The following is a 20371-nucleotide window of genomic DNA, read 5'->3' as shown; positions in this document are numbered from 1 at the left end:
CCCAGAGTAGCCTCAAACTGACTTAAAAGCTGAAGACAGCCCTGATCTTGGACTCCTGGTCCTTCTGATTCTACCTCTTTGGGATTATAAGAGAACAAAAACATTTAAAAAACCCAAAAAAACAAGGTCTCACTATGTAGCCCTGGTTGACCTATAGAACTAGTTATGCAGACGGGGCTGTCTCACGAGGATCCTTCTGCCTCTTCATACTGTTATGGTGTTATGAAACATAAATGTGGGTACCATGGCAGTCCCACGCCAGGGTGTGCCCCTGAGGAATTACTCCATGCAACAGATCTTGTATAAGAAGATTATTGGACGGTGGGGAGGGGGGAGGGGAAGAGGAGTGAGGGCCTGGAAAAGTAGTTGAGCCAGACAAGTGGACATGTAGGACAGAGGCAGAGCCATGAGGGCAGAGAGAACTTGACTCCACCCTCCCCATCCCCATCCCTGGCCCCTGGAGTTTCCAGGGAGAGCCACAAACATACAGCTATAGTAACCCTTCCTGGGAGCTTGCACCCAGGGCCAACCAATCAGAGCTACAGGTCACAGTAACCAGAACAAACGAAAAATACCCGCCTGTGGTCTGGCCCTGGTCCTGTACCACCTCTAACCTATCATGTGACAGCAAGGCTTGGAAATCCCCCGCCTGCAGGGGGTTTTCCTTTAAAAACCCTGTTCCCCTAGGACTAAGGGCCGCCATCTTCCCTCCTCATGAGGGGGCTGACAGTCCAGGTTCTGAGCTTGACTAATAAACGAGACCCTGTATGACTTGCATCCAGCTGATTCCTGGTGGTCTTTGGGGGTTTCACAACTTGCGCGTTACAGAGAGACAAAGACAGAGACAGATAAAAGAGACAGAGAGAGATGAGAAACACAGCGGGGGGTGGGGTGGGGGGAGGGGACGACACACAGAGAGCTAGGTGGTGAGGTCCTTTTATTGGGCTTTATGCACCCCTGTTGCACCTGGTGGTGGAGGCAGGTAATGATGTAAACAATTGCTAGATCCCTGAGGGCAGGCCCGCAGAATTGCCTGCACAACAAAGTTGGAATTACAGACACCCAACACCATGACTGGCAAATAAAAAGGCTTTTTAAAAATGTTCTTAAAATACCAGTTAATTCAAAGATTTCTAAAAGTAGACACTTTAAGTCCTGGGTGAAGGCTTAAGTCTTCTTTAGGAAATGGGAGCTTGAAGAGGTCAAATTGTTCTATGGGGGGGGGTGGGGCGAATGGAAAGAATTCTGTGTATTCAATTTTTGTGCACTTTTTGTGGGTTTGTTTTTTCTGTTCTGAGAGAGTGAGCCAAGAGCAGAGGCCAGGGGTGGAGGCTGGGGACGACTGTGTCTGAAGCTTGAGGTTAAAGTTACTTCAGTGGTTCTTGCCCCCTGACCATTCATGGTAGACCGCCACCTCCTCACAACCTCAGGACCATTCTTGGTATGAAAACCAAGGGATGGACCGATGACAGGGGAGAGATCAGACCGCCAAGTGAAGACCAAGAATTCAGCAGAGGCAGCCAGAGGACCATGAGCCCAGGGCTCCATAGGGAGTACACAGCGATCTGGGCCAGGACTTTGGTTTCTTCTCCCTGGGGCTAGAATTGTGAACATTCATGCCAATCTTAGCTGGATCTGTCTGATTCCGGATCATACCCAGGAGTGCTTTTGTAAAGCAACGTCCACGCCAGGCAGTGGTGGCGCAGGCCTTTAATCCCAGCACTCAGGAGGCAGAGGCAGGTGGATCGCTGTGAATCCGAGGCCAGCCTGGTCTACAAAGCTAGTCCAGGACAGCCAAGGCTACACAGATAAACCCTGTCTCGAAAAAAGAAAAAACAATAAATAAAGCAACATCCAATCAAAACCCTAGAAAGGTGGGACACACACACACACACACACACACACACACACACACACACACACACACACACACTAGCAGGAGTGTGTATCTATGACAACATCCCTTAAAAGGCTAAGAGCAAGAAGACCATGAGTTCTAGGCTGGCCTGGGGCTACCTAGCAAGATCCTGTCACAAAACAAAACACAGTGAGGGGGAACATAAATGTCTTAAGACCCTAGCTGGGATCTCTGCCTCTTATTATCTTGACAGCAATTTGCTATGACAGGGGCCATAAAGAAAGCTGCGTTGAAAACCTTAATACCTTATCAGGGAATCTAAAAAGTGGATTCATTTTAGCCCCCTCTACTTCACAGCTGTCTGAGTGTTTCACCTTTCACACTGGCTCTGATCCCAGCTGCTGTATGCATGTGGTAAAATTGCTGGCTGAGGCTTACATTTCCCATGATGCACTGTAGTTTTTTTTTTTTTTCTCTCTGTTAAGATTCCGGTATTACTCCTGCAATCCCAGTACCTGGGCAGCCAAGACAGGAGGATCTCAAGTAGGAAGTCAGCCTGGGCTCTGTAGGGATTTTTTTGTTTTGTTTTGTTCTTTGGTTTTTTTTTTTCTAAAAACAAAACAAAACAAAAACAAACAAACAAAAAACCCAAACCAAACCACAAGAGACCACTTTGATGGGAAGGAAGGTGAGAATTCAAGAGTATTGACGGCTGGAGGCATGGCCCAGTGGATAAAGATGCTTCTGTTTGGGTGTGCTGCAGAGGCCTGAGGAGACTGTCGGGTGTCCTGCTGCTGTCTGCTTTGTTCCCTTGAGACCCGGCCTTTCGCTGGATCTGGAGCTATGCTCCAGGAAGCCCAGCAGTTGTTGTGCGTGTGATTACATCTGTCTTTTTTTTTCTGTGTGCACTGGAGATTTGAACTTGTGTCTTCATGCTTGCTAGGCAAGCACTTTTACTGCTGAGCCATCTCTCTAGCCCTTCCGGTCTTTTTAAATAAGAGCTATTATACAAAAATCCTTAAGACTAATGATTCTATGAAGCAAAGAGATTTACGCTCACCAGAGATACACTCACCAGAAAAGGGCCAGGCCCTGGGACAGCTTCTGTCACCAGCAGTAAGCACATGTGGCTGCCTTTCTTCCCACTGTGACAGAATAATGACAGAAGAATGGAATGGAGGAGAACTTTCTCTCAGTTCCCAGTTTCGAGAGTACAGTTCAACAGGGAGGGCAGACAGCACACACAGCAGCCTGATCCTTGGCAGCAGGAACGGACAGTTGTTGGTCACATGACAGATAGCAGGCAGTACAGAGCTCAGGCCAGAAGCCAGATGGGTATGTCTTGAAATCCCACCCACACTGAGCTATGCCTACCAGGTAGGCCTCCTCACAGAAAGGCCATCTGGGTGGGACCCAGTGTTCTGGTTCAGAAGCCTTTAGCAGGGAGTCTCACACGGAAACCTCTGCAGAGCCCCATAACAACTGGCAAGATGTGAAATAAACCTCAGAGCCACGAGTGCTTTTAGAGCAGGACTTTGGGAAAGAGACGCATAGGCTGTTCACACTGCACTGCATTGGCTGGAGGGAAGAGAGGCTGCATAATGCCAAGGACAGGCTGGGGATAGGCTGACTGTCCATGAGGATGCCCCCTCCTAGCTCCTGGATCCACTAGAGTTACCATCCAGCAAGCTCATCTGTCATTTGGCCCCGGGGGCACTGGTGGCCCACCACATGGGCTTTACACAGTCTCAACACACACTCAGGAACATGGTTTGACCTAAGTCTATTTCAGCTGATTTGCTTTCTCTCTGTCCTCTGTCCTCCATCATCTGGCCCTTGTGACCACAGGACAATTAAGCACTTTCCTTTAGTCAGGGCATGAATCATATCATGGGTCCCTCACTGCCATGACATCATGTGAGCTTAAGCACCTCCTAATTCTCATATGAGGCTTTTGGGCTTTGCCGTGACTGTCGGGTAAAGGCTTGGGACCTGTCCTCTGATGGTGTGGGCTTCAGTCTTACACATGAAGGCATGAGAAGCCAAAGACCAGTGGAACTTCCAGTCTAGGTCCAGGGCCAGAGACCAACGTCAAAGGCCTCGATTGGAAAGCAGACCCTGCCATACTCACCCTTTTGTCCTCTTCCGGCCTTCAGTGGCTTGGTGGAAGCTCCCCCACTGGGGAGCGGGGAGGGCAATGCCTCTTCCTTCCTCAGTCACTGATTTGAGCATAAGTCCATAAGATTGTAGAATAAAAGGTAGATTATTGAATCTACTAACTTCAAAAATTCTACATTGGTAAGGGAGGATACAGGATTGTAAAATAAAAGGTAGATTATTAAATCTACTAACTTCAAAAAATTTTACATTGATATTGTAGATTGATAAAAATTTAAAACTTTTGATAGATGAAAATTTAAGACTTCAACTTTTGCTTCACATTGATATGAACTTAAAATGTATATTCCATTCATTTTTGCCTTATATATTGTATGTTATATGTTGACAAAATATTGTATATTGTATGTTAGAAATTTACGTTCTTTTTGTTCAATGTTTATTTGATGTATTATTCATGTACCACTAATGTCTTATAAAAAACTGTTTGAAATCATCGGGGATAAAAGTTGGTATTTAGTTACGTAGAAATCCTATTAGATACTCACTTTGTTATAAAACAGGTTTGTTTAATAGCTCATATATGTCTTCAAAAAAATAGATTGATAACTGTAAGAATAGATAGATTTCAGTACCCTTTAGCCCAGTCAAGCGACACACATGCACAGACTTTATTATAAGACTTAGCTGTTATACATGCATGGCTGTGTGCATGTGCACACATATGTGTTTGTGTATGGGTGTCATACACAGGTGTGGACGTGTGTGTGTGTGTGTGTGTGTGTGTGTGTGTGTGTGTGTGTGTGTGAACACTAGAAGTCAGTGTCGGGGGTCTTCCTCAATGGTACTTTGGCTCCTTTTTGAAGCAGGGTCACTCACTGAATGTAGGGGTCACTGTTTTGGCCAGGTTGGTCGCCCCCACCCACCCACCATTCAATCATTGGGCTTGCAGGCACATACTGCCATGCTTGGCTTTTATGTGTATGCTGGGAATTGAACTCATGTGCCCTGCTTCTGCGGCTAGCATGTTGCCATCTCTCTATCACCAAGGCTTTGTTAAATTTTGTGCCTGGCAACTTATGCTTGATCATTTCTTTTTGTTGGTTGGGTCACATTTCTAGAATCCAGATGCTTGAATATACATTCTTTGTTTTGTTTTGTTTTTGAGAAATGATCAGATTATGTCCCTGTGGCTGCCATGGAACTATGTAGATCAGGCTGATCTCAAACTCACAGAGATCTACCTGCCTCAGGCTCCCAAGTGCTGGGATTAAAGGCTGCTGGTACGAATACAAATTTTAAACTACTTTATGAACTATATGAGATAATCATTAAATAGAGGACCAGAAATCTGACAAACAAGTAGATCAATAAATTAATATGAAAGGTGATCTTTTCTTTTTCCCTTTTTAACGAAGCTCTTAAATGTAGCTCAGGATACTCTCAATCAATGCTGATACCTCAGTGTGTCGGCATTCCAAGTGCTGGGATTACAGGCATCTACCACCAGGCCCTGGGAGTACTGTTAATTAAAATTTTTAGCCGTGAAGTGGTGGTCCACACCTTTAATCCCAGTACTTGGGAGGCAGAGGCAGGCAGATCTCTGAGTTTGAGGCCAGCCTGGTCTACAAAGCGAGTTCTAGGACAGCCAGGATTACAAAGAGTTACCCTGTCTCAAAAAACCAACAATAAAATAAAACTCATGACCCTCTTGCCTTTGCCCCGAGTCTGGGCTTAGGTTTATGTCACTATGCCCAGCAGCAGTTAGGACAGTTAGTGCTGCAAGCAATGGAAACATCCGTTCAGGAAGAGAAGTAAACGTATGCTTGGAAAGGTTTGCAGCTGGCTTCGTTTGAGACCGTTTGAGTGGTCCAGCAGTGAGAGCCTTGGATCTCCATATGAGGCTAGGATATGCCCACAGAGAAATAAGGACAGTGGCTCATTTTCCCTAATACTCCTAGCAGCAAAGTCTCAGTGATAACTTTGTTCAGGCCCATCTATCAATCAACCACCGAGACTAGACAAACAGGGCTTAGTGTTTATTGGAACTTGACTCTATGTTCCCAACATAGAGAAGAAAGGAGGACTCTGGCTGTCAACATCTCACCACACCTCACACCCCCAGAACAACCAGCTCTGTTGTCCTGTGTCTGGGACACTCCCTCTTCCAGCTCTGAAAGAGCTAAAACTGAGGCATTCAGGTCACACAAGCAGCTGGCCCTCTTGCCCACTTAGCAAGCAGAAGACCCAAAGGTGGGTGGGCAGATACATCTGTGGCTACAGAGAACCACCTGCTTTAGGCTTGATGTTAGATTGACCATCTTTCTATGGTCCCATGACTCTCTTTGGACACTTGTCAGTGGACCTAATTCTGTAAGTTTTCAGTTTAGAGACTATTTTTCCTTTCTTTTTTAATATTTTTATTTTATTATTTATACAGTATTCTGCCTGAATGTGTGCCTGCATACCAGAAGAGGGCATCAGATCTCATTGTACATGGTTGTGAGCCACCATGTGGTTGCTGGGAATTGAACTCAGGACTTTTGGAAGAACAGACTGTGCTCTTAACCTCTGAGCCATCTCTCTGGCACCCCCCATTTTTCTTTCTTTCTTTCTTTCTTTCTTTCTTTCCTTCCTTCTTCCCTCCCTCCTTTCTTTCTTTCTTTCTTTCTCTAGAGACAGAGTTTCTGGGTAGCCCTGGCCATCCTGGAACTTGCTCTGTAGACCAGGCTGGCTTCGAACTCAGAGATCGGACTGCCTCTGCCTCACAAGTGCTGGGATTAAAAGTGTTTGGCACCACCAGATTTTTAAAATCTCTCTCTCTCTCTCTCTCTCTCTCTCTCTCTCTCTCTCTCTCTGTGTGTGTGTGTGTGTGTTCCTCTCTGTCTCTCTTTTTCCCTGAAACCCCCTGTGTGTCTGATGTGTGTGTACATGGGGGTGGGGTATGTGAGTGCCAGAAGACAATGCAGGGTGATCGTCTGAGCCTTTCACCTTGCTTGTTTCACCTTGTTTGGAGCAGAGTCTCTATGTTGGTTTTTCATTGTGTACACCAGACAGATGGCCATCTTCGTTAGGATTTTATTGCTGTGAGAAGACACCATGACCACAGCAACTCTCATAAAGGAAAACATTTAACTGGGGCTGGCTTAGAGTTTCAGAGCTTTAGTCCATTATCATAATGGTGGAAAACAAAGTGGTGTGATGGTGGACATGGTGCTGGAGAAGGAGCTGAGAGTTCTACATCTTGAGCCATAGGCGGCAGAAGGAGACTGTGTGCCACACTGGGTGTAGCTTGAGCACAGCAAACTTAAAAGCCAGCCCCTACAGTGACACACTTTCTCCAACAAGTCCACACCTCCTAATAGTGCCAGTTTCTATGGGCCACACATGCAAACACAAGAGTATATGAGGGCCATACTTAGTCACACTGCCACCATGTCCCACAAGCCACTGGGAATTTCCATTTCCATCTCTATCTTGCTATCGGAGTGCTGGGATTACAGATGTATGCACTTGCTGTGGGTTTTGGAATTCAAATCCCAGTTCCAAGGCTTATTTTTACCCCCTGAGCTCCTTTCCCACCAACCACTCACCTCTGGATTTCCAAAAAGTAACACTTACCTTTTATTATCCTTCCTAGAAAGCATAAAAAGAACTCTTTGCAACAAAGTATTCTGGGACAGGAGTCTTGAAATGGGCTAGTCTAGAATTCTGTCATACATTTAGTTTCTTCTCTATATATGCCCCAGCATTTGTTTCCAGAAAATTCTGTGTGCTAAAGAGTTCTTTTCTTTTTAAAAAAGGCTCCCAACATGTAGCCTTGGCCTGCCTGGAATTCACTATGTAACACAGCAGGAATGTACTGCCTTTCTCTGCCTCCCCAAATCCCAAATTCTGTGATTACAGGTGTGCATTACTATACCCAGCTAAGGAACTTTATGATCTTCCTGAAAATGTCTTTTACCAGTTATTTTATCAACTAATACCTCTATAGATGTCACCATTACAAATTAACAATTGCCAGCATGGGAGGACTGGCCTTGCTACTTGTCTGCCATGAGGTGACATGGGTGAGGGAGAGATCTCCACCCCTACCCCCTGCACCTCCTTGCTGCAGGTGATAAAGCTTGTCCCAGGTCATGAGAGCAGGAGAGCAGGCCCCACCCCTCACTGGCTGCAGCACTCAGGAGTGCAGGCCCCACACCCTACCTAGGCAGCACAGAAGAGCTGGCCCTGGTGGCTAAGGAGGAGGAAAGATGGCTCTGCTTCTTGCTGGCTGTAGCATTGGGTGAGATAGCTGGGGCAGTGCTGGAGAACTCCCCCTGGTGATGTAGGTGTAAAAGAGCTGGTGGGCTGGCCAGTTCAGATACCAGCCAGGCACAGATCCAGGCTTTTGAGTTGTCCCACCCCAACATCCACCCCATCTATGAACTGCTGGAGCACATGGAAGGGCCAGTCCTTCAGATCCAAAGCTGTAGGTAGGGTCTTCATGACACAGGGCAGTAACAGGATGTCCAAGAGGTTAAAGTTAAAAAAAGAAAGAAAAAAACAAAAGGAAAACAAATTAACAATTGCCTTGTTATTAACACACATTCATCCAAATGTAAGGAAAAAGTTTGGATTATGTATGACCCTGAATATATATTTAAATGACATTTTTACAAGAACACAATTTTTCAGATTGACAGCTTGCTTTTGACCTAAACAAATTTGGAAATATCTATCATTTAAAGTGTCACTGAAGTAATTTCCTTCCTTTCTACCTCTTCCATTCCCCAAGGTAATTAAAAATCAACATCAAAGTTTTGATTAATTTTTATCATGTTTTAGTCAGGGTACTCTGAAATTGAAAACAGCAGCCACAGTTTTCTTTTTCTTCCTTTCTCTCTCTCTCTCTCTCTCTCTTTCTTTCTTTCTTTTTTTTTTTTTTTTTTTTTTTTTTTGAGACAGAGTTTCTCTGTGTAGCCTTGGCTGTCCTGGACTTACTTTGTAGACCAGGCTGGCCTCAAACCCACAGCAATCCACCTGCCTCTGCCCCCATGGTGGGATTAAAGGTATATGCCACCACACCCAGCTGCTCAATAGTTCTTGAGAGGACGTCAGTTGCCATGTCAAGACAATCATGACAGCCAAAGCTTCTTGAAAAGGCAGGTGAAGGAGCATCCTTGAAACCTACATGTGGTCTTCAGTCACAGCCTTATTGCTGTTGTCTTAACTGTCGCCTCAGGAAAGACCCAGAGTCGAGCCAGTGGAGAGCTCCTGCCAGGATGGGTATGGTTGTTCTAGGCCTTTCTGAGCAAGGCAGTCCCCAGCTCAGTAACGATGGCTAACACAGCAGGCCAGACAAGCCAAAGTGCAACACAAACTTGTTAGTGTTTTTTCCCTATCAGTAAGCTCTGCTAAATGAAATGGAAATGTGCCATTTAAAACATCCAGTCATAGGCCAGCGGGGCAGGATTTTATTTATAGTACTTTGTAGATAATTTTTGTTACAAAACATTTTTAAAAATGGTCTTTTATAACATGTAACTTTTCCTGAAAAACACTAGATTGGTGGGTCCTTGTAGACTTTTGAGAAGTCTCCCGTTTGTGAAATGGGGGTGGTATCTTTGTAGTTTGTTTTTCAGCAATCTAAAAGGTTGACACCCTTGACAAGGAAATATTAATGGATTTATGGGTACTCTCAAAGCACAGATTTTTCCCTGTCATTCATTACACACAAATTCCACCCACCCCCCCCAGGTTTATATAGAACACAAGGCATTGGTTTTCAGGAAAAAGTGGAATGATGTTTATTTTCCATATCAGATCCCATGACTAAAGTTTTTTATGGCTTAAAATCCCAGTCAGAACTCTCCATGAAGGTACAGGGAAACTTGGCTGAGATAACTAAGTTCTGCTTGGCATTTCCTGCCTCAGTATCCCAGGGAGCCCTGTTTCTCTGGGAACCTTTGCCTCTGGTGTAGAGACCACACCCACCTACCCAATATCTCATTTGTCTAATGGACCATCCATTCTCTCATCCAAATAAGAGTAACCTCAGCCAGACAGAGTGGCACACACCTGTAACCCCAGCATGAGGGAGACAGAGGCAGGAAGATTTGGAGAGCAAAGATAATTTCAGGTTCAAAGCAAGATTCAGGACAGCCTGGGTACCAAGAGATCTTGCCTCTTTTTTTCCCCCAAGATAGGGTTTCCCTGTGTTACACCCCTGGCTGTCCTGGACTCCCTTTGTAGACCAGGCTGGCATCGAACTCACAGAGATCCGCCTGCCTCTGCTTTCTGAGTGCTAGGATTACAGGTGTGCGCCACCAGGCCAGGAGACCTTGTCTTAAAACAAAACCCCCAAATCAGAAAACTGGGACAAGCTGACTCAGGGGGAAAAGTACTTGCTACCCAGCTTGCATTCTACCTGCAGAACCCGCATGGAGGAAGCAAGGACCTGCTGCGTCCAGGAGCTGTCCTCTCTTCTGCACATGCGCCATGCTTTTGCCACTGCCCCTTCCCCCAAATACATAATGGAATAAACAAGCCAAAGTGGAACCTTCTGCCCTGAGTACGGATTTGGCTTTCCTGATATCCCTGTTTCTGAAACTGAAGTGTTGCAGCTGAGGTCTCTTCTCGCAGAGGAGCTTAACTTCCTTCTGGTATGGACTTCTCCCTTATACGAGGTTAGCTCACAATCTAAAGAAAAGCAAAACTGGAGGAGGTCCAAGGGTATTTTCCAATTGAAGGGCTGTGTGAAGGAGCCCTGCACCCCAGGACACAGTGGAAGGTCAAGAGATCAAAACCACTGTTGGTGTCAAGATGTGAAGAGAGGAACCCCACCACTCCCAGTGCTGCAACTCAATCCCTGTCTTGACTGTCTTCTGCGGTATTGGTCATCAAACCTAGCGTCTTCCCCAGCCAGGCAAGTGTTCTTCTGCCAGGGAGGAGCAGCCCTACTTTTTGTCCTCATTGTTTTTGCTATGAGAATTCGACTGTAAGGCTATAGCACATCTATCTCCCAGTGTGCAGACATCTGTAGTATTTCCAGCAGGGCTATGCTGTATCTTGGTAAGCCACTCCCATTTGTTCCCTAATACCCCACCCAGGAGAGAACACAATGGCTTTCTTGGTGCACATCTGTTGAAAATATGACTTCATATTAGCAGTGTGGTCACTTCATTTCTAGTTTTTATATGGAACATAAACTACAATTAGAACAAAATTTACTCAGAGTTTCCACTATTTTCATAAGTAACAATACACCATTCCAGTCTTGTTAAAAATAGACACAAGTGCTGGACAAGGTGGAGCATACCTGCGATCCCAGCACCTGGCAAGGCAGAGGCAGGTGGATCGCTGTGAGTTCGAGGCCAGCCTGGTCTACAATGGAAGTCCAGGCCAGCCAAGGCTGCACAGAGAAACCCTGTCTCGAAAAACAAAAACAAACAGACACACGCAGCTGGTCGTGGTGGTGCATGCCTTTCATCCACTCCATTGCACAAAAAAAGTCTACAAGGACCCACGAATCTAGTGATATCGTGGCTATAAAAGAATACAGCTGACGAGTCCTAGGGATACTGAGATCAGGGTAAAAGAAAAAGGGAGGGGTGAAGGAAAGGGAAAGAACACACTGTGGCGTTACATAATTTAAAAAAGGGAAAACTATCCTGCCACATTAGAAATACAATTAGAATGTAAGAAACTGAGGGAGAAGGACCAAGAGTTCCAGACTAGTCTGAGCTTCACAGCCCAATCAATTCTCGACAAAATCGAGGCGCAATGGCTTCTGCAGAGAAACCAGGTTCAGTTCCCAGCACCCGCGTCAGGTGGCTCACAACTGCACGTAAATCCACTTCTGACTTCCTCTTTCATCTTCTGCAAGCAGGCACGTGTATGCACGTGTATGCACGTGGTGCGCGCACGCGCGCACACACACAGCACACACACACACATAGGTGCACACTTGTATACATAAAATACATTTTATCAATAACAGTCCCAGCCATTCCCAAACAAAACTCGAGTTTTGTGGCTCAGGCTTGGGAGGTAGAGGTAAGGACCAGAAATTTAAGATCATTCTCGGACAAGTTCGAGGATAGCACGTACTATATAAGAAAGAAAGAAAGAAAGAAAGAAAGAAAGAAAGAGAGAGAAAGAGAGAGAGAGAAAGAAAGAAAGAGAGAAAGAAAGAAAGAGAAAGAGAGAGAGAGAGAAAGAGAGAAAGAGAGAGAAAGAAAGAGAGAAAGAAAGTAAGAAAGAAGAAAGAAGAGAGAGAGAGAGAAAGAAAGAAAGAGAGAGAGAGAAAGAAAGGAAGAAAGAAAGAAAGAAAGAAAGAAGTAAAAGTAACGTGATCAACTGCCAACAAAAATCAATTTGGATCGCCTAGGGCAGAGGTGGTTGGTTAGTGGGTTACAGCGGTCTGGGAACTTCCCGAACAGAGAGCGGGAAGTGAAATCGCGTTAACAGAAATGTGCATCCACTTGCAAAACGTCGATATCAACTAGAAACAAAAAGCCTTCCACAGCGGCTGCGGAGGCGGCGGCAGGGAGGCACGGCCAGAGCTTTGCGGAGAAAGAACGTGAACCATGTATTCCGGGTTTAAAAGACGGCGGGGGCGGGGCAGGGCGAGAACAAGTACCAGAAAGTTTCTGTTTGTATTGACGACGGCGGCGCAGCAAATCGCCGGAGATTCCCGGATTCCCACAGGAGCCTTCCGGGGACGCCCACGCGAGTCGACCGAAGCGACCCCGACCGCCCAGGACTCCCGCCCTCACTAGCCCCACAGGCCGCAGCCCCCGCGGGCTTCGGACGCGCCGGAGGCCGGACGGGCGCGTCGCTCTGACGTCACGCGCGCGCTGACGTCACCGGCAGCCGCAGCCTCTGAAGCGGGGCTAGGACCGGGGGGCGCCGAGTTTGACTAGTTTAGGGGGGGCCGTCCCCCTCGCCGGCCGCGGTGCCCCAGGGAGCGGCGCCTCCGGGTGGCGAGCGCGTCTCGGAGGCCCCACCGCCGCGCCTGGGCGGTGCTGCGAGGAAAGTTGGCGGCGGAGGGGCGGCTGAGGGGCGGCGGGCGCGGCCATGGAGCCCCGCGGCGCCGAGTACTTCTGCGCCCAAGTGCTGCAGAAGGACGTGAGCGGCCGGCTGCAGGCGGGCGAGGAGCTGCTGCTCCACCTCGGCGCGCCCGGCGCCATCCCGGACCTGGAGGAAGACCCGAGCCGCCTGGCCAAAACAGTGGACGCGCTCACCGGCTGGGTGGGCTCGAGCAACTACCGGGTGAGCGGCGGAGCGGACGGGCTCGCGGCCGGGGCGGGAGGGCGGGCGCGCTCCTCGCCGCGGCTCTTTAACCCTGCCGCTGGGGTCCGGACGCGCGCTGGCATCGCCCCCAGGTTTGGGGTGCAGGCGGCGGTTCCGTGACACGTTGTTGCGGAGCTGCATGGCGCTTCACAGAGTGATAACTTGCTGCCAAACGCTGGAAGACTTTGTAACGTTTGTACACGTCCGTGTAACGCCTGCGTCGAGTCAGGGCGTTTGAGTGCGTCGCGAAGTTGGGACAATCGAGTTCGTCGCTTCCAAGTGATTTGTGTTTTACTTAATCTCGTTTCTTTTCTTTCTCCTCCTCCTCCTTTCCCTCCTCTCTTCCTTTTGGTCTCCTTTCTCTTTACTTCTCTCCCTTCCCTTTCTCCTCTCCTTCTTTCCCTCCCCCTCTCCCTTGCTTCCTATTCTCTCAGCCTCCTCCCTCTCCCTTCCTCTTCTCCTCTCCCTTTCTCCCTCTTTTTTTTTTTTTTCCGTTCGTAGCTTTTACACGAAAGTTGTGATCTCTCGAAAAGCATCTTTAGCGCTTATGCAGGCCCTCCGAAAGAAAGGACTTGCCCATCTCATGGCATTGGTTACTTTTCCCTTAATTGACAACAGAAAGCCGTTGACCGCTTAATTGTCCTCTTGTTTTCCACAGTTGGGGATGAACTTAGATTTCAAATACCGTGTGCGATCAGATTTAGTTGATGCTGCAAACAAAAAAGGGAGCGAGGAGGAGGAGTAGAGTGAGGGTACAGGAAGGCTGGGTGTTGAGTCAGGAGCAGGGAGGTTGTTATGTAGCCGGGATGGAGATAAGTAAATACTCTGTAATTTGCCGGTTCCGGAGAGCAGTTACTTTTCTTTTTAGTCTTCTGGTGGCAGTATTGCTTTAAAATGCAGGCGGAGACTTCTCCCTGGATGGAGTGAGTGATTTCTCCGTGATATCTTCAGCAAATAGGCTGTACTTTGAAAACATTTACCTATAGAGTCAAGAAAAATAAATTGTATAATAATGCAGATTTAAAGGTGAGACCTATATGAATTGTAAGAAGGTTAGCTTTTACCAAGATTTTAAGTTTCACAAGCATATCAATTATACATAGTGGGCTTATTGTGACATTTTCTTTTCTTTTTGGTTTTTCGAGACAGGGTTTCTCTGTGTAGCCTTGGCTGGCCTGGACTCACTTTGTAGACCAGGCTGGTTTTGAACTCAGAGAGCTCCACTTGCCTCTGCCTCCCGAGTGCTTCATTGTGACATTTTTATGTGTAAAGCAGTCTGTTCATATTCACTGCTCACTATTACGCTCCCACTTTTGCGATTTCCATATACTCCTCTTACCTTCGTGCTTTTGTTTTTTTTTTTTTCAGTAAATGAATCAGTAATCTTAATTAGGGTTACTTAAACGAGCATTGGTGAGGGGTTCTATATAGGAACGTGGGCATCTTACTAGTGGCTATATCATGGAAGAAAGTGTTTCCCCAAAGGTAATGTTTGAGGCCAAGTTGGACTATATATATAATGAGACTCTGCTTCAAAAAAAAAAATTGGAAAAAATTAGTCTTTACCAAAATATGGTTACTTGGGGAGTATTAATTTCTTTTGAAGAAATTAGCTAGATACCTCCTGTGTAAGAGAGGCATATGTGCAGTCATCATGGCTGCTTCATGCTCTGTTGTAGCACTGGCTCTGGGGGAGTCAGCCCTTTAGTAGTGTTGGCTCGCCTTCTCCAGTGAAGACTCACGTGCCTCCCTGTCCCGACTGCCAGTAGGATTGCCATGGCAGCCTTCAGATGTTTGTCAGCAAGCGGCAGTTGCCGTGCCATACTGTTGCAGGTTTTTTTTGTCATGTCTTGAGCTTCCAAGTTACCTGCTTAGGATCCTAACAGGAAGTGCCTGAGGTTCCCAAATTCCTTCCATGTTCCTCATAAGATACTGTAGCCTGAGACCACTTGAGCACTTAGTAGTGCCATGAGCTCTTCAGCTCTGTCTCAACACTTCTGGTGGCATTGCCTGTTCCTCTTATAGGAGTGACTTGCCCGTCTTCCTTACTTAGGTCCACTCCTTGGCTCTGGTGTTGGGTGCCATGCCTTCATCTCTACTCAAGGGCATGGATCACTTCTCAGATCCCTTCAGGAATTACTAGTCCTCGTTACTTAGTATTTTAGCATAAATACTTTTCTAATGCTTATCAGAGGGCATTCTAGTATAATGAGCCTGTCACTGGGTCTTTATTTTTTTATTACTATTTTTATTTATTTATTAATTTGTTTTTTGAGACAGGGTTTTTCTGTGTAGCCTTGGCTGTCCTGGAAATTGTTCTGTAGACCAGGCTGGCCTTGAACTCATAGAGATCTGCCTACCACTGTATCCCAAGTACTGGGATTAAAGGTGTGCGCCACCATCGCCTGGCTATTTATTGGCACAAGATCTCGCTTTTAACTATGTGGCCCTGGCTAGCTTGGAACTCACTGTGTAGACCAGGCTATCTTTAGATACACAGAGATCTGCCTAGGCCTGGGATTAAAGGTTTGTGCCATCACTTCTGGTTTGTTTTTAATTTTTGAAAAATTGCTTTATTGTTTATGTGTATGAGTGTTTTGAATGCACGTATGTCTGTGTTCTGTGTGCATGGCTGGTGCCCACAGAGGCCAGAAGAAGGCATTTGAATCCCTTGGAACTGGACTAACAGACAGTTGAGAGCTGCCATGTGGATGCTGGGAATAGAACTCTGGAAGCACAGCCAGTGCTCTTAACTGCCAAGCCGTCTCGCCTACCCTCGTAGCTAGAGTAGAATTAATACGGTGTTAAGAAAACGTTAGAGGCAGGTGGATATACAGATGTACAGGGCTCAGTTCTGTTTGTTTTTGAGACAAGTTTTCATATGGCTTACGTTGGCCTCAAACTCACTGTGCGTCTGAGGCTTTGTGATCTTATTTTAAATGTGGTAGAAGGTTTATATGAGGGACAGTCCTTTAGTTGGAAAGTAAAAGAAGAACAGAATAATTCCTTGGTTTGGTGGCAGTGGCAGTGCTGAGAAGTGGACTTTTGGGGTGTGTGTGTGTGTGTGTGTGTGTGAGAGAGAGAGAGAGAGAGAGAGAGAGAGAGAGAGAGACAGAGAGAGACAGAGAGAGACAGAGAGAGACAGAGACAGAGAGAGACAGAGAGACAGAGACAGAGAGACAGAGAGACAGAGACAGACAGGATGTGGTGGCTGGAATGCAAATGGCCCCCGTAAGTGCATCTATTTGAACACTCCATTTGGTGGACTGCTTAGGAAGGACTAGGATGTGTGGCCTTGTTGGAGGAGGGGTGTTACTGAGAGTGGGTTTTGAAGTCTCCAAGGCCATGTCAGGATAGTCTCCCGTCTTCCCAGCTTTTGGATCAGGAATGTAAGCGCTCAGCTACTGTTCAGCACCATGCTAGTCTGCTCCCTGCTGTGATGTTCATGAACTAATCCCCTGAAACTGGAAGCAAGTCTCAATGAAATGCTTTCTTCCGTAAATTGCCTTGGTTCTGGTATCTCGTCATAACAACAGAATAGTAACTAAGACACAGGATCTCTCTGTGTAGTCCTGGCTAGTCAAGAACTTATGTATTGTGTAGCCCAGGCTGCCCTTGAACTCACAGAGATCCATCTGCCTCTGCCTCCTTGTGCTGGAAATAGAGGCATGTATTATCCCGCCCAGCCAAACGTTTGAGATTGTAATTTGTGGTAGGTCAAGTAGGACTTTGTTTTGCATTGATGTGAGGATTGAGAGAAACAAGAATTAAAGATACTGCCTTCTTGAGCAGTAGGATAGGCTGCTATCTGCTAAAATGGAGAACAGGTGGGCGTGGGTAAAGGAATGGAAAAGTTTGGCTTTTACTAGGTTATATTGGAAAGATTGTTTAATATCAAAGTTAAGATGTTTACATGTCTGGGGTCCAAAATCTGTTGGAGAAGTCATAACTAGAGGTTTCAGATCATAGGAATGGGCATATATATGTGCGTGCATGTGTGTGTGTGTGTGTGTGTGTGTGTGTGTGTGCGAGTGTGTGCTCGTGTGCTGATATTTGGATTTTGCTAAAATCCTTGCAGGTTTTGGAGCAATATTATATTAATAAAATTTCCCTTTTACGTATTGTTAAAATGAAAATCACCACTTAAAAGCTGTCCTCGTGAGTCTCAGGCTCAGTCTTAAGGGCTAAGTTTGCACAATATCATTGACTCTATAGGATGCCTTTAGGAGGTCTATAGCCTTACTCTCTCTTCTAGGAAAGATGACCTAAGAAGAATCTTGACTTAGGTCAGAGCCCAGGTAAATTAGCAGAAGAGAACTTGAATGTTCTTTTCATTTTTGTACCTCTTAAGGGTTAATAGCATTTACATTTTGCCTACAAACACAACAAAGTTGACTGAAAAAAAAAACTAGTATTTACAGTATTAACCCATAGTGTTTGATTATTGAATTGATAGTACTTTTCATTTCTGCATGTCCAAGATCACAGTCCATTTGTCATTTGTTTTTTTGTTTGTTGTGTGTGGTCTAGGTGCACACTTGTGCCACAGTCCACATCTGGAGGCCAAAGAATAACTTACAGGAGACATTTTCCTCCTTTGACCATGTAGGTCTTGGGGATCAAACTCAGGTTGTAAGCGCCTTTACACAGTGGCCCCCTGAACTATCCTGCTGGTCCTCACTTGGCATTCCATACTTCCCAGTTAATACCAGTCTCCCCTAAGTCATATTTCCTGTTAACTACCACATTCTTAAAATATACCAGCTTTAGTAGATTTTCTAAGTGGGGGTATGGTTGTGCCAGAGGACAACTTGTAGAAGCTAGCTTCCACCACGTGGGCTCTGGGAATTGAACTCGGTGCCAGGTTTCATGGCAAGGACTTCTACCCGCTGTGCCATTTTGCTACTACCAGTGTGCTAGTTTTGGTTAACAGAAGGGAGGCAGGGTTTACCTCTCATCACTGCATACTGATTTTGTCTGTTCCTTATTTACCTGCTGGGCAGGATGAACATCCAGGCTGGTTTTAGCTTTTTTACTTAATGTTGCCAGTATGTGCATATACATGGGAATTTGTCTAGGTGAGTGGTTTCGGTGGAGTCAGAGTTTAGTCTTTCTCTCCTGGGCATTAGTGTGTAGCCCAGGATGCTTTCAATGCCCCAGCTTCAAGCTCTGCTGTGCTACGGTGTCTAGCTTCCGTGCCCTCCTCTCATGCTCCTTTTACAATTCTGAAATAGCAAACTTGGTATCAAGCACATCATCTTTAAAACTCCTTGCTATATCCTAGCTGTACTAAAAAAGAGACTTACACATAATTATGATGGGAGAAAATGTGCGTTTCCCCATAATATCTATAAGAGATTGATAGGTCCTAGAGCTCTTCTTCCCTTAGATAGTAAAACCTATAGATGCTTGAGTTCCTTACATAAAATGTACTGTACATATATATATATATATATATATATATATATATATATATATATATCCTCCTGTGTACTTGAAATTATTTCTCATTCAATACATATATTGTATTGGTCAAAGAATAGTGACAAAGGAAGACAGTCTGTAGATAGATGTTCAGCACAGTGTTAGTTTCTCCACCCCCCCCCCCCCCACAAATATTTTCCATCTGATGTCAGTTGAATCTGAGAATGTAGAGCCTGTGGGTATGGAAGGCTGATGGTATCTAATCTTGCCAGGCTGACTAAGAAGATGTAACAATAGTCGTATGGCGGCACTAGAGCATATAATTGCTGGGATGCCACCATGCCAATTAGACCATTATAGAGGAGTGGTTGCTGGTGACTCAGACTTTGAAAGTGATGTAGTTATTGGAGAACTTCATTTCTTCAGTATACGTTGACTTGGAACAGTTTGACTAATTGGCTGGGGAAATGGCTCAGTGGGTAAAGTAGCTTGTCATGGAAGTATGAAGACCTGAGTTTGAGTCCCTAGGCTCCACATAAAGACCGGTGGTGGAAAGCATGCGTCTGCAATCCTACCACCTGTAGGAGATGGAAAGTGGAGCTAGGTGAGTTGCTGGCTAGCTGGTCTCAAAATATACAAAACAAGAAGAGACCCTGGCCAGGCGTGTGGCGCACACCTGTAATCCCAGCACTCAGGAGGCAGGGGCAGGTGGATCACTGTGAGTTCGAGGCTAGTCTGCTCTACAAAGTGAGTCTAGGACAGCCAAGGTAAAACAGAGAAACCCTGTCTCGAAAAACCAAAAAAAAAAAAAAAAAAAAAAAAAAAAAAAAAAAAAGAGAGAGAGAGACCCTGGCTCCTCTTCCTGTAAGTGGCCAGAGGCGACCTGCAAAGATGGTTCGCTACTCACTTGACCCAGAAAACCCTACAGAATCATGCAAATCAAGAGGTTCAAATCTTCGTGTTCACTTTAAGAACACCGGGAAACTGCCCAGGCTATCAAGGGTGTGCATATCTGAAAAGCCACCAAGTATCTGAAAGATGTCCCTTTAAAGAAGCAATGTGGGCTGTTACAGCCGTATAATGGTGGAGCCGGGAGGTGCGCCCATGCCCAACAGTGGGGCTCGACTCAGGGTTGGTGGCCAAAAAAGGGTGCTGAATTTTTGCTGCACATGCTGAAAAATGCAGAGTGTAGTGCTGAACTTAAGGGTTTAGTTGTAGATTCCCTGGTCATTGAACACATCCAGGTGAACAGGCACCTAAGATGCACTGACGAACTTACAGATCCCATGGCCGGATTAACCTGCACGTGAGCGCCCCCGCCACATCGAGGTGATCTCACTGAAAAGGAGCAGATTATCCCAAAGCTGGAGGAGGTAACACAGAAGGAAAAGAGATCTTAGAAGAAACAAAAACTGATGGCACAGGAATAAATTCAGCATAAAATAAATGCAAGTGAAAGTAAAGAGAGAAAGAGGGAGAGAGGGAGAGAGATACCCTGTTTCAAATAAGACCAGCACTTGAGATTGTTAGCTGTTCTACACACGTGGATATATTGTACCCCCCCCCCCATATACATGAAATATTGGTGTTGACTATCTCATGGGACATCCATTTCATTAAGACCCTCTTTATAAAGCTTGAAAATACTGGGATTATAGGTGTGTGTATGATCAAACTTGGCTGGTTCTCTCT

At 45.9% G+C, this 20371-nt stretch overlaps 1 protein-coding gene and 1 pseudogene across 22 annotated transcripts in view; both read left to right on the top strand.

The window, feature by feature from the left end:
* The first annotated feature begins 12807 nt into the window (after positions 1-12807).
* CLASP2 (cytoplasmic linker associated protein 2) overlaps positions 12808-20371 on the top strand; it is a 178860-nt gene continuing 171296 nt past the window's right edge. For 8 of the 21 annotated variants that reach the window (XM_084754497.1, XM_084754518.1, XM_084754519.1 and 5 more), the window contains exon 1: positions 12810-13234. In XM_084754497.1, the coding sequence (XP_084610623.1) occupies positions 13040-13234 (195 nt within the window). In that variant the 5' untranslated portion in view covers positions 12810-13039. Of the gene's footprint in view, positions 13235-20371 lie in introns of all 21 variants that reach the window. The other 13 variants (XM_084754499.1, XM_084754514.1, XM_084754492.1 and 10 more) reach the window with 3 other exon arrangements.
* On the top strand, positions 18731-20079 carry LOC311580704 (large ribosomal subunit protein uL22-like; annotated as a pseudogene). The gene has a single exon. The product of its transcript is annotated as a large ribosomal subunit protein uL22-like (transcript).

The sequence above is a fragment of the Acomys minous genome, assembly GCF_964271855.1.
Source record: "Acomys minous genome assembly, chromosome: 13".
Lineage (NCBI taxonomy): Eukaryota > Metazoa > Chordata > Mammalia > Rodentia > Muridae > Acomys > Acomys minous.
This window is presented reverse-complemented; position numbering and strand designations above follow the sequence as displayed.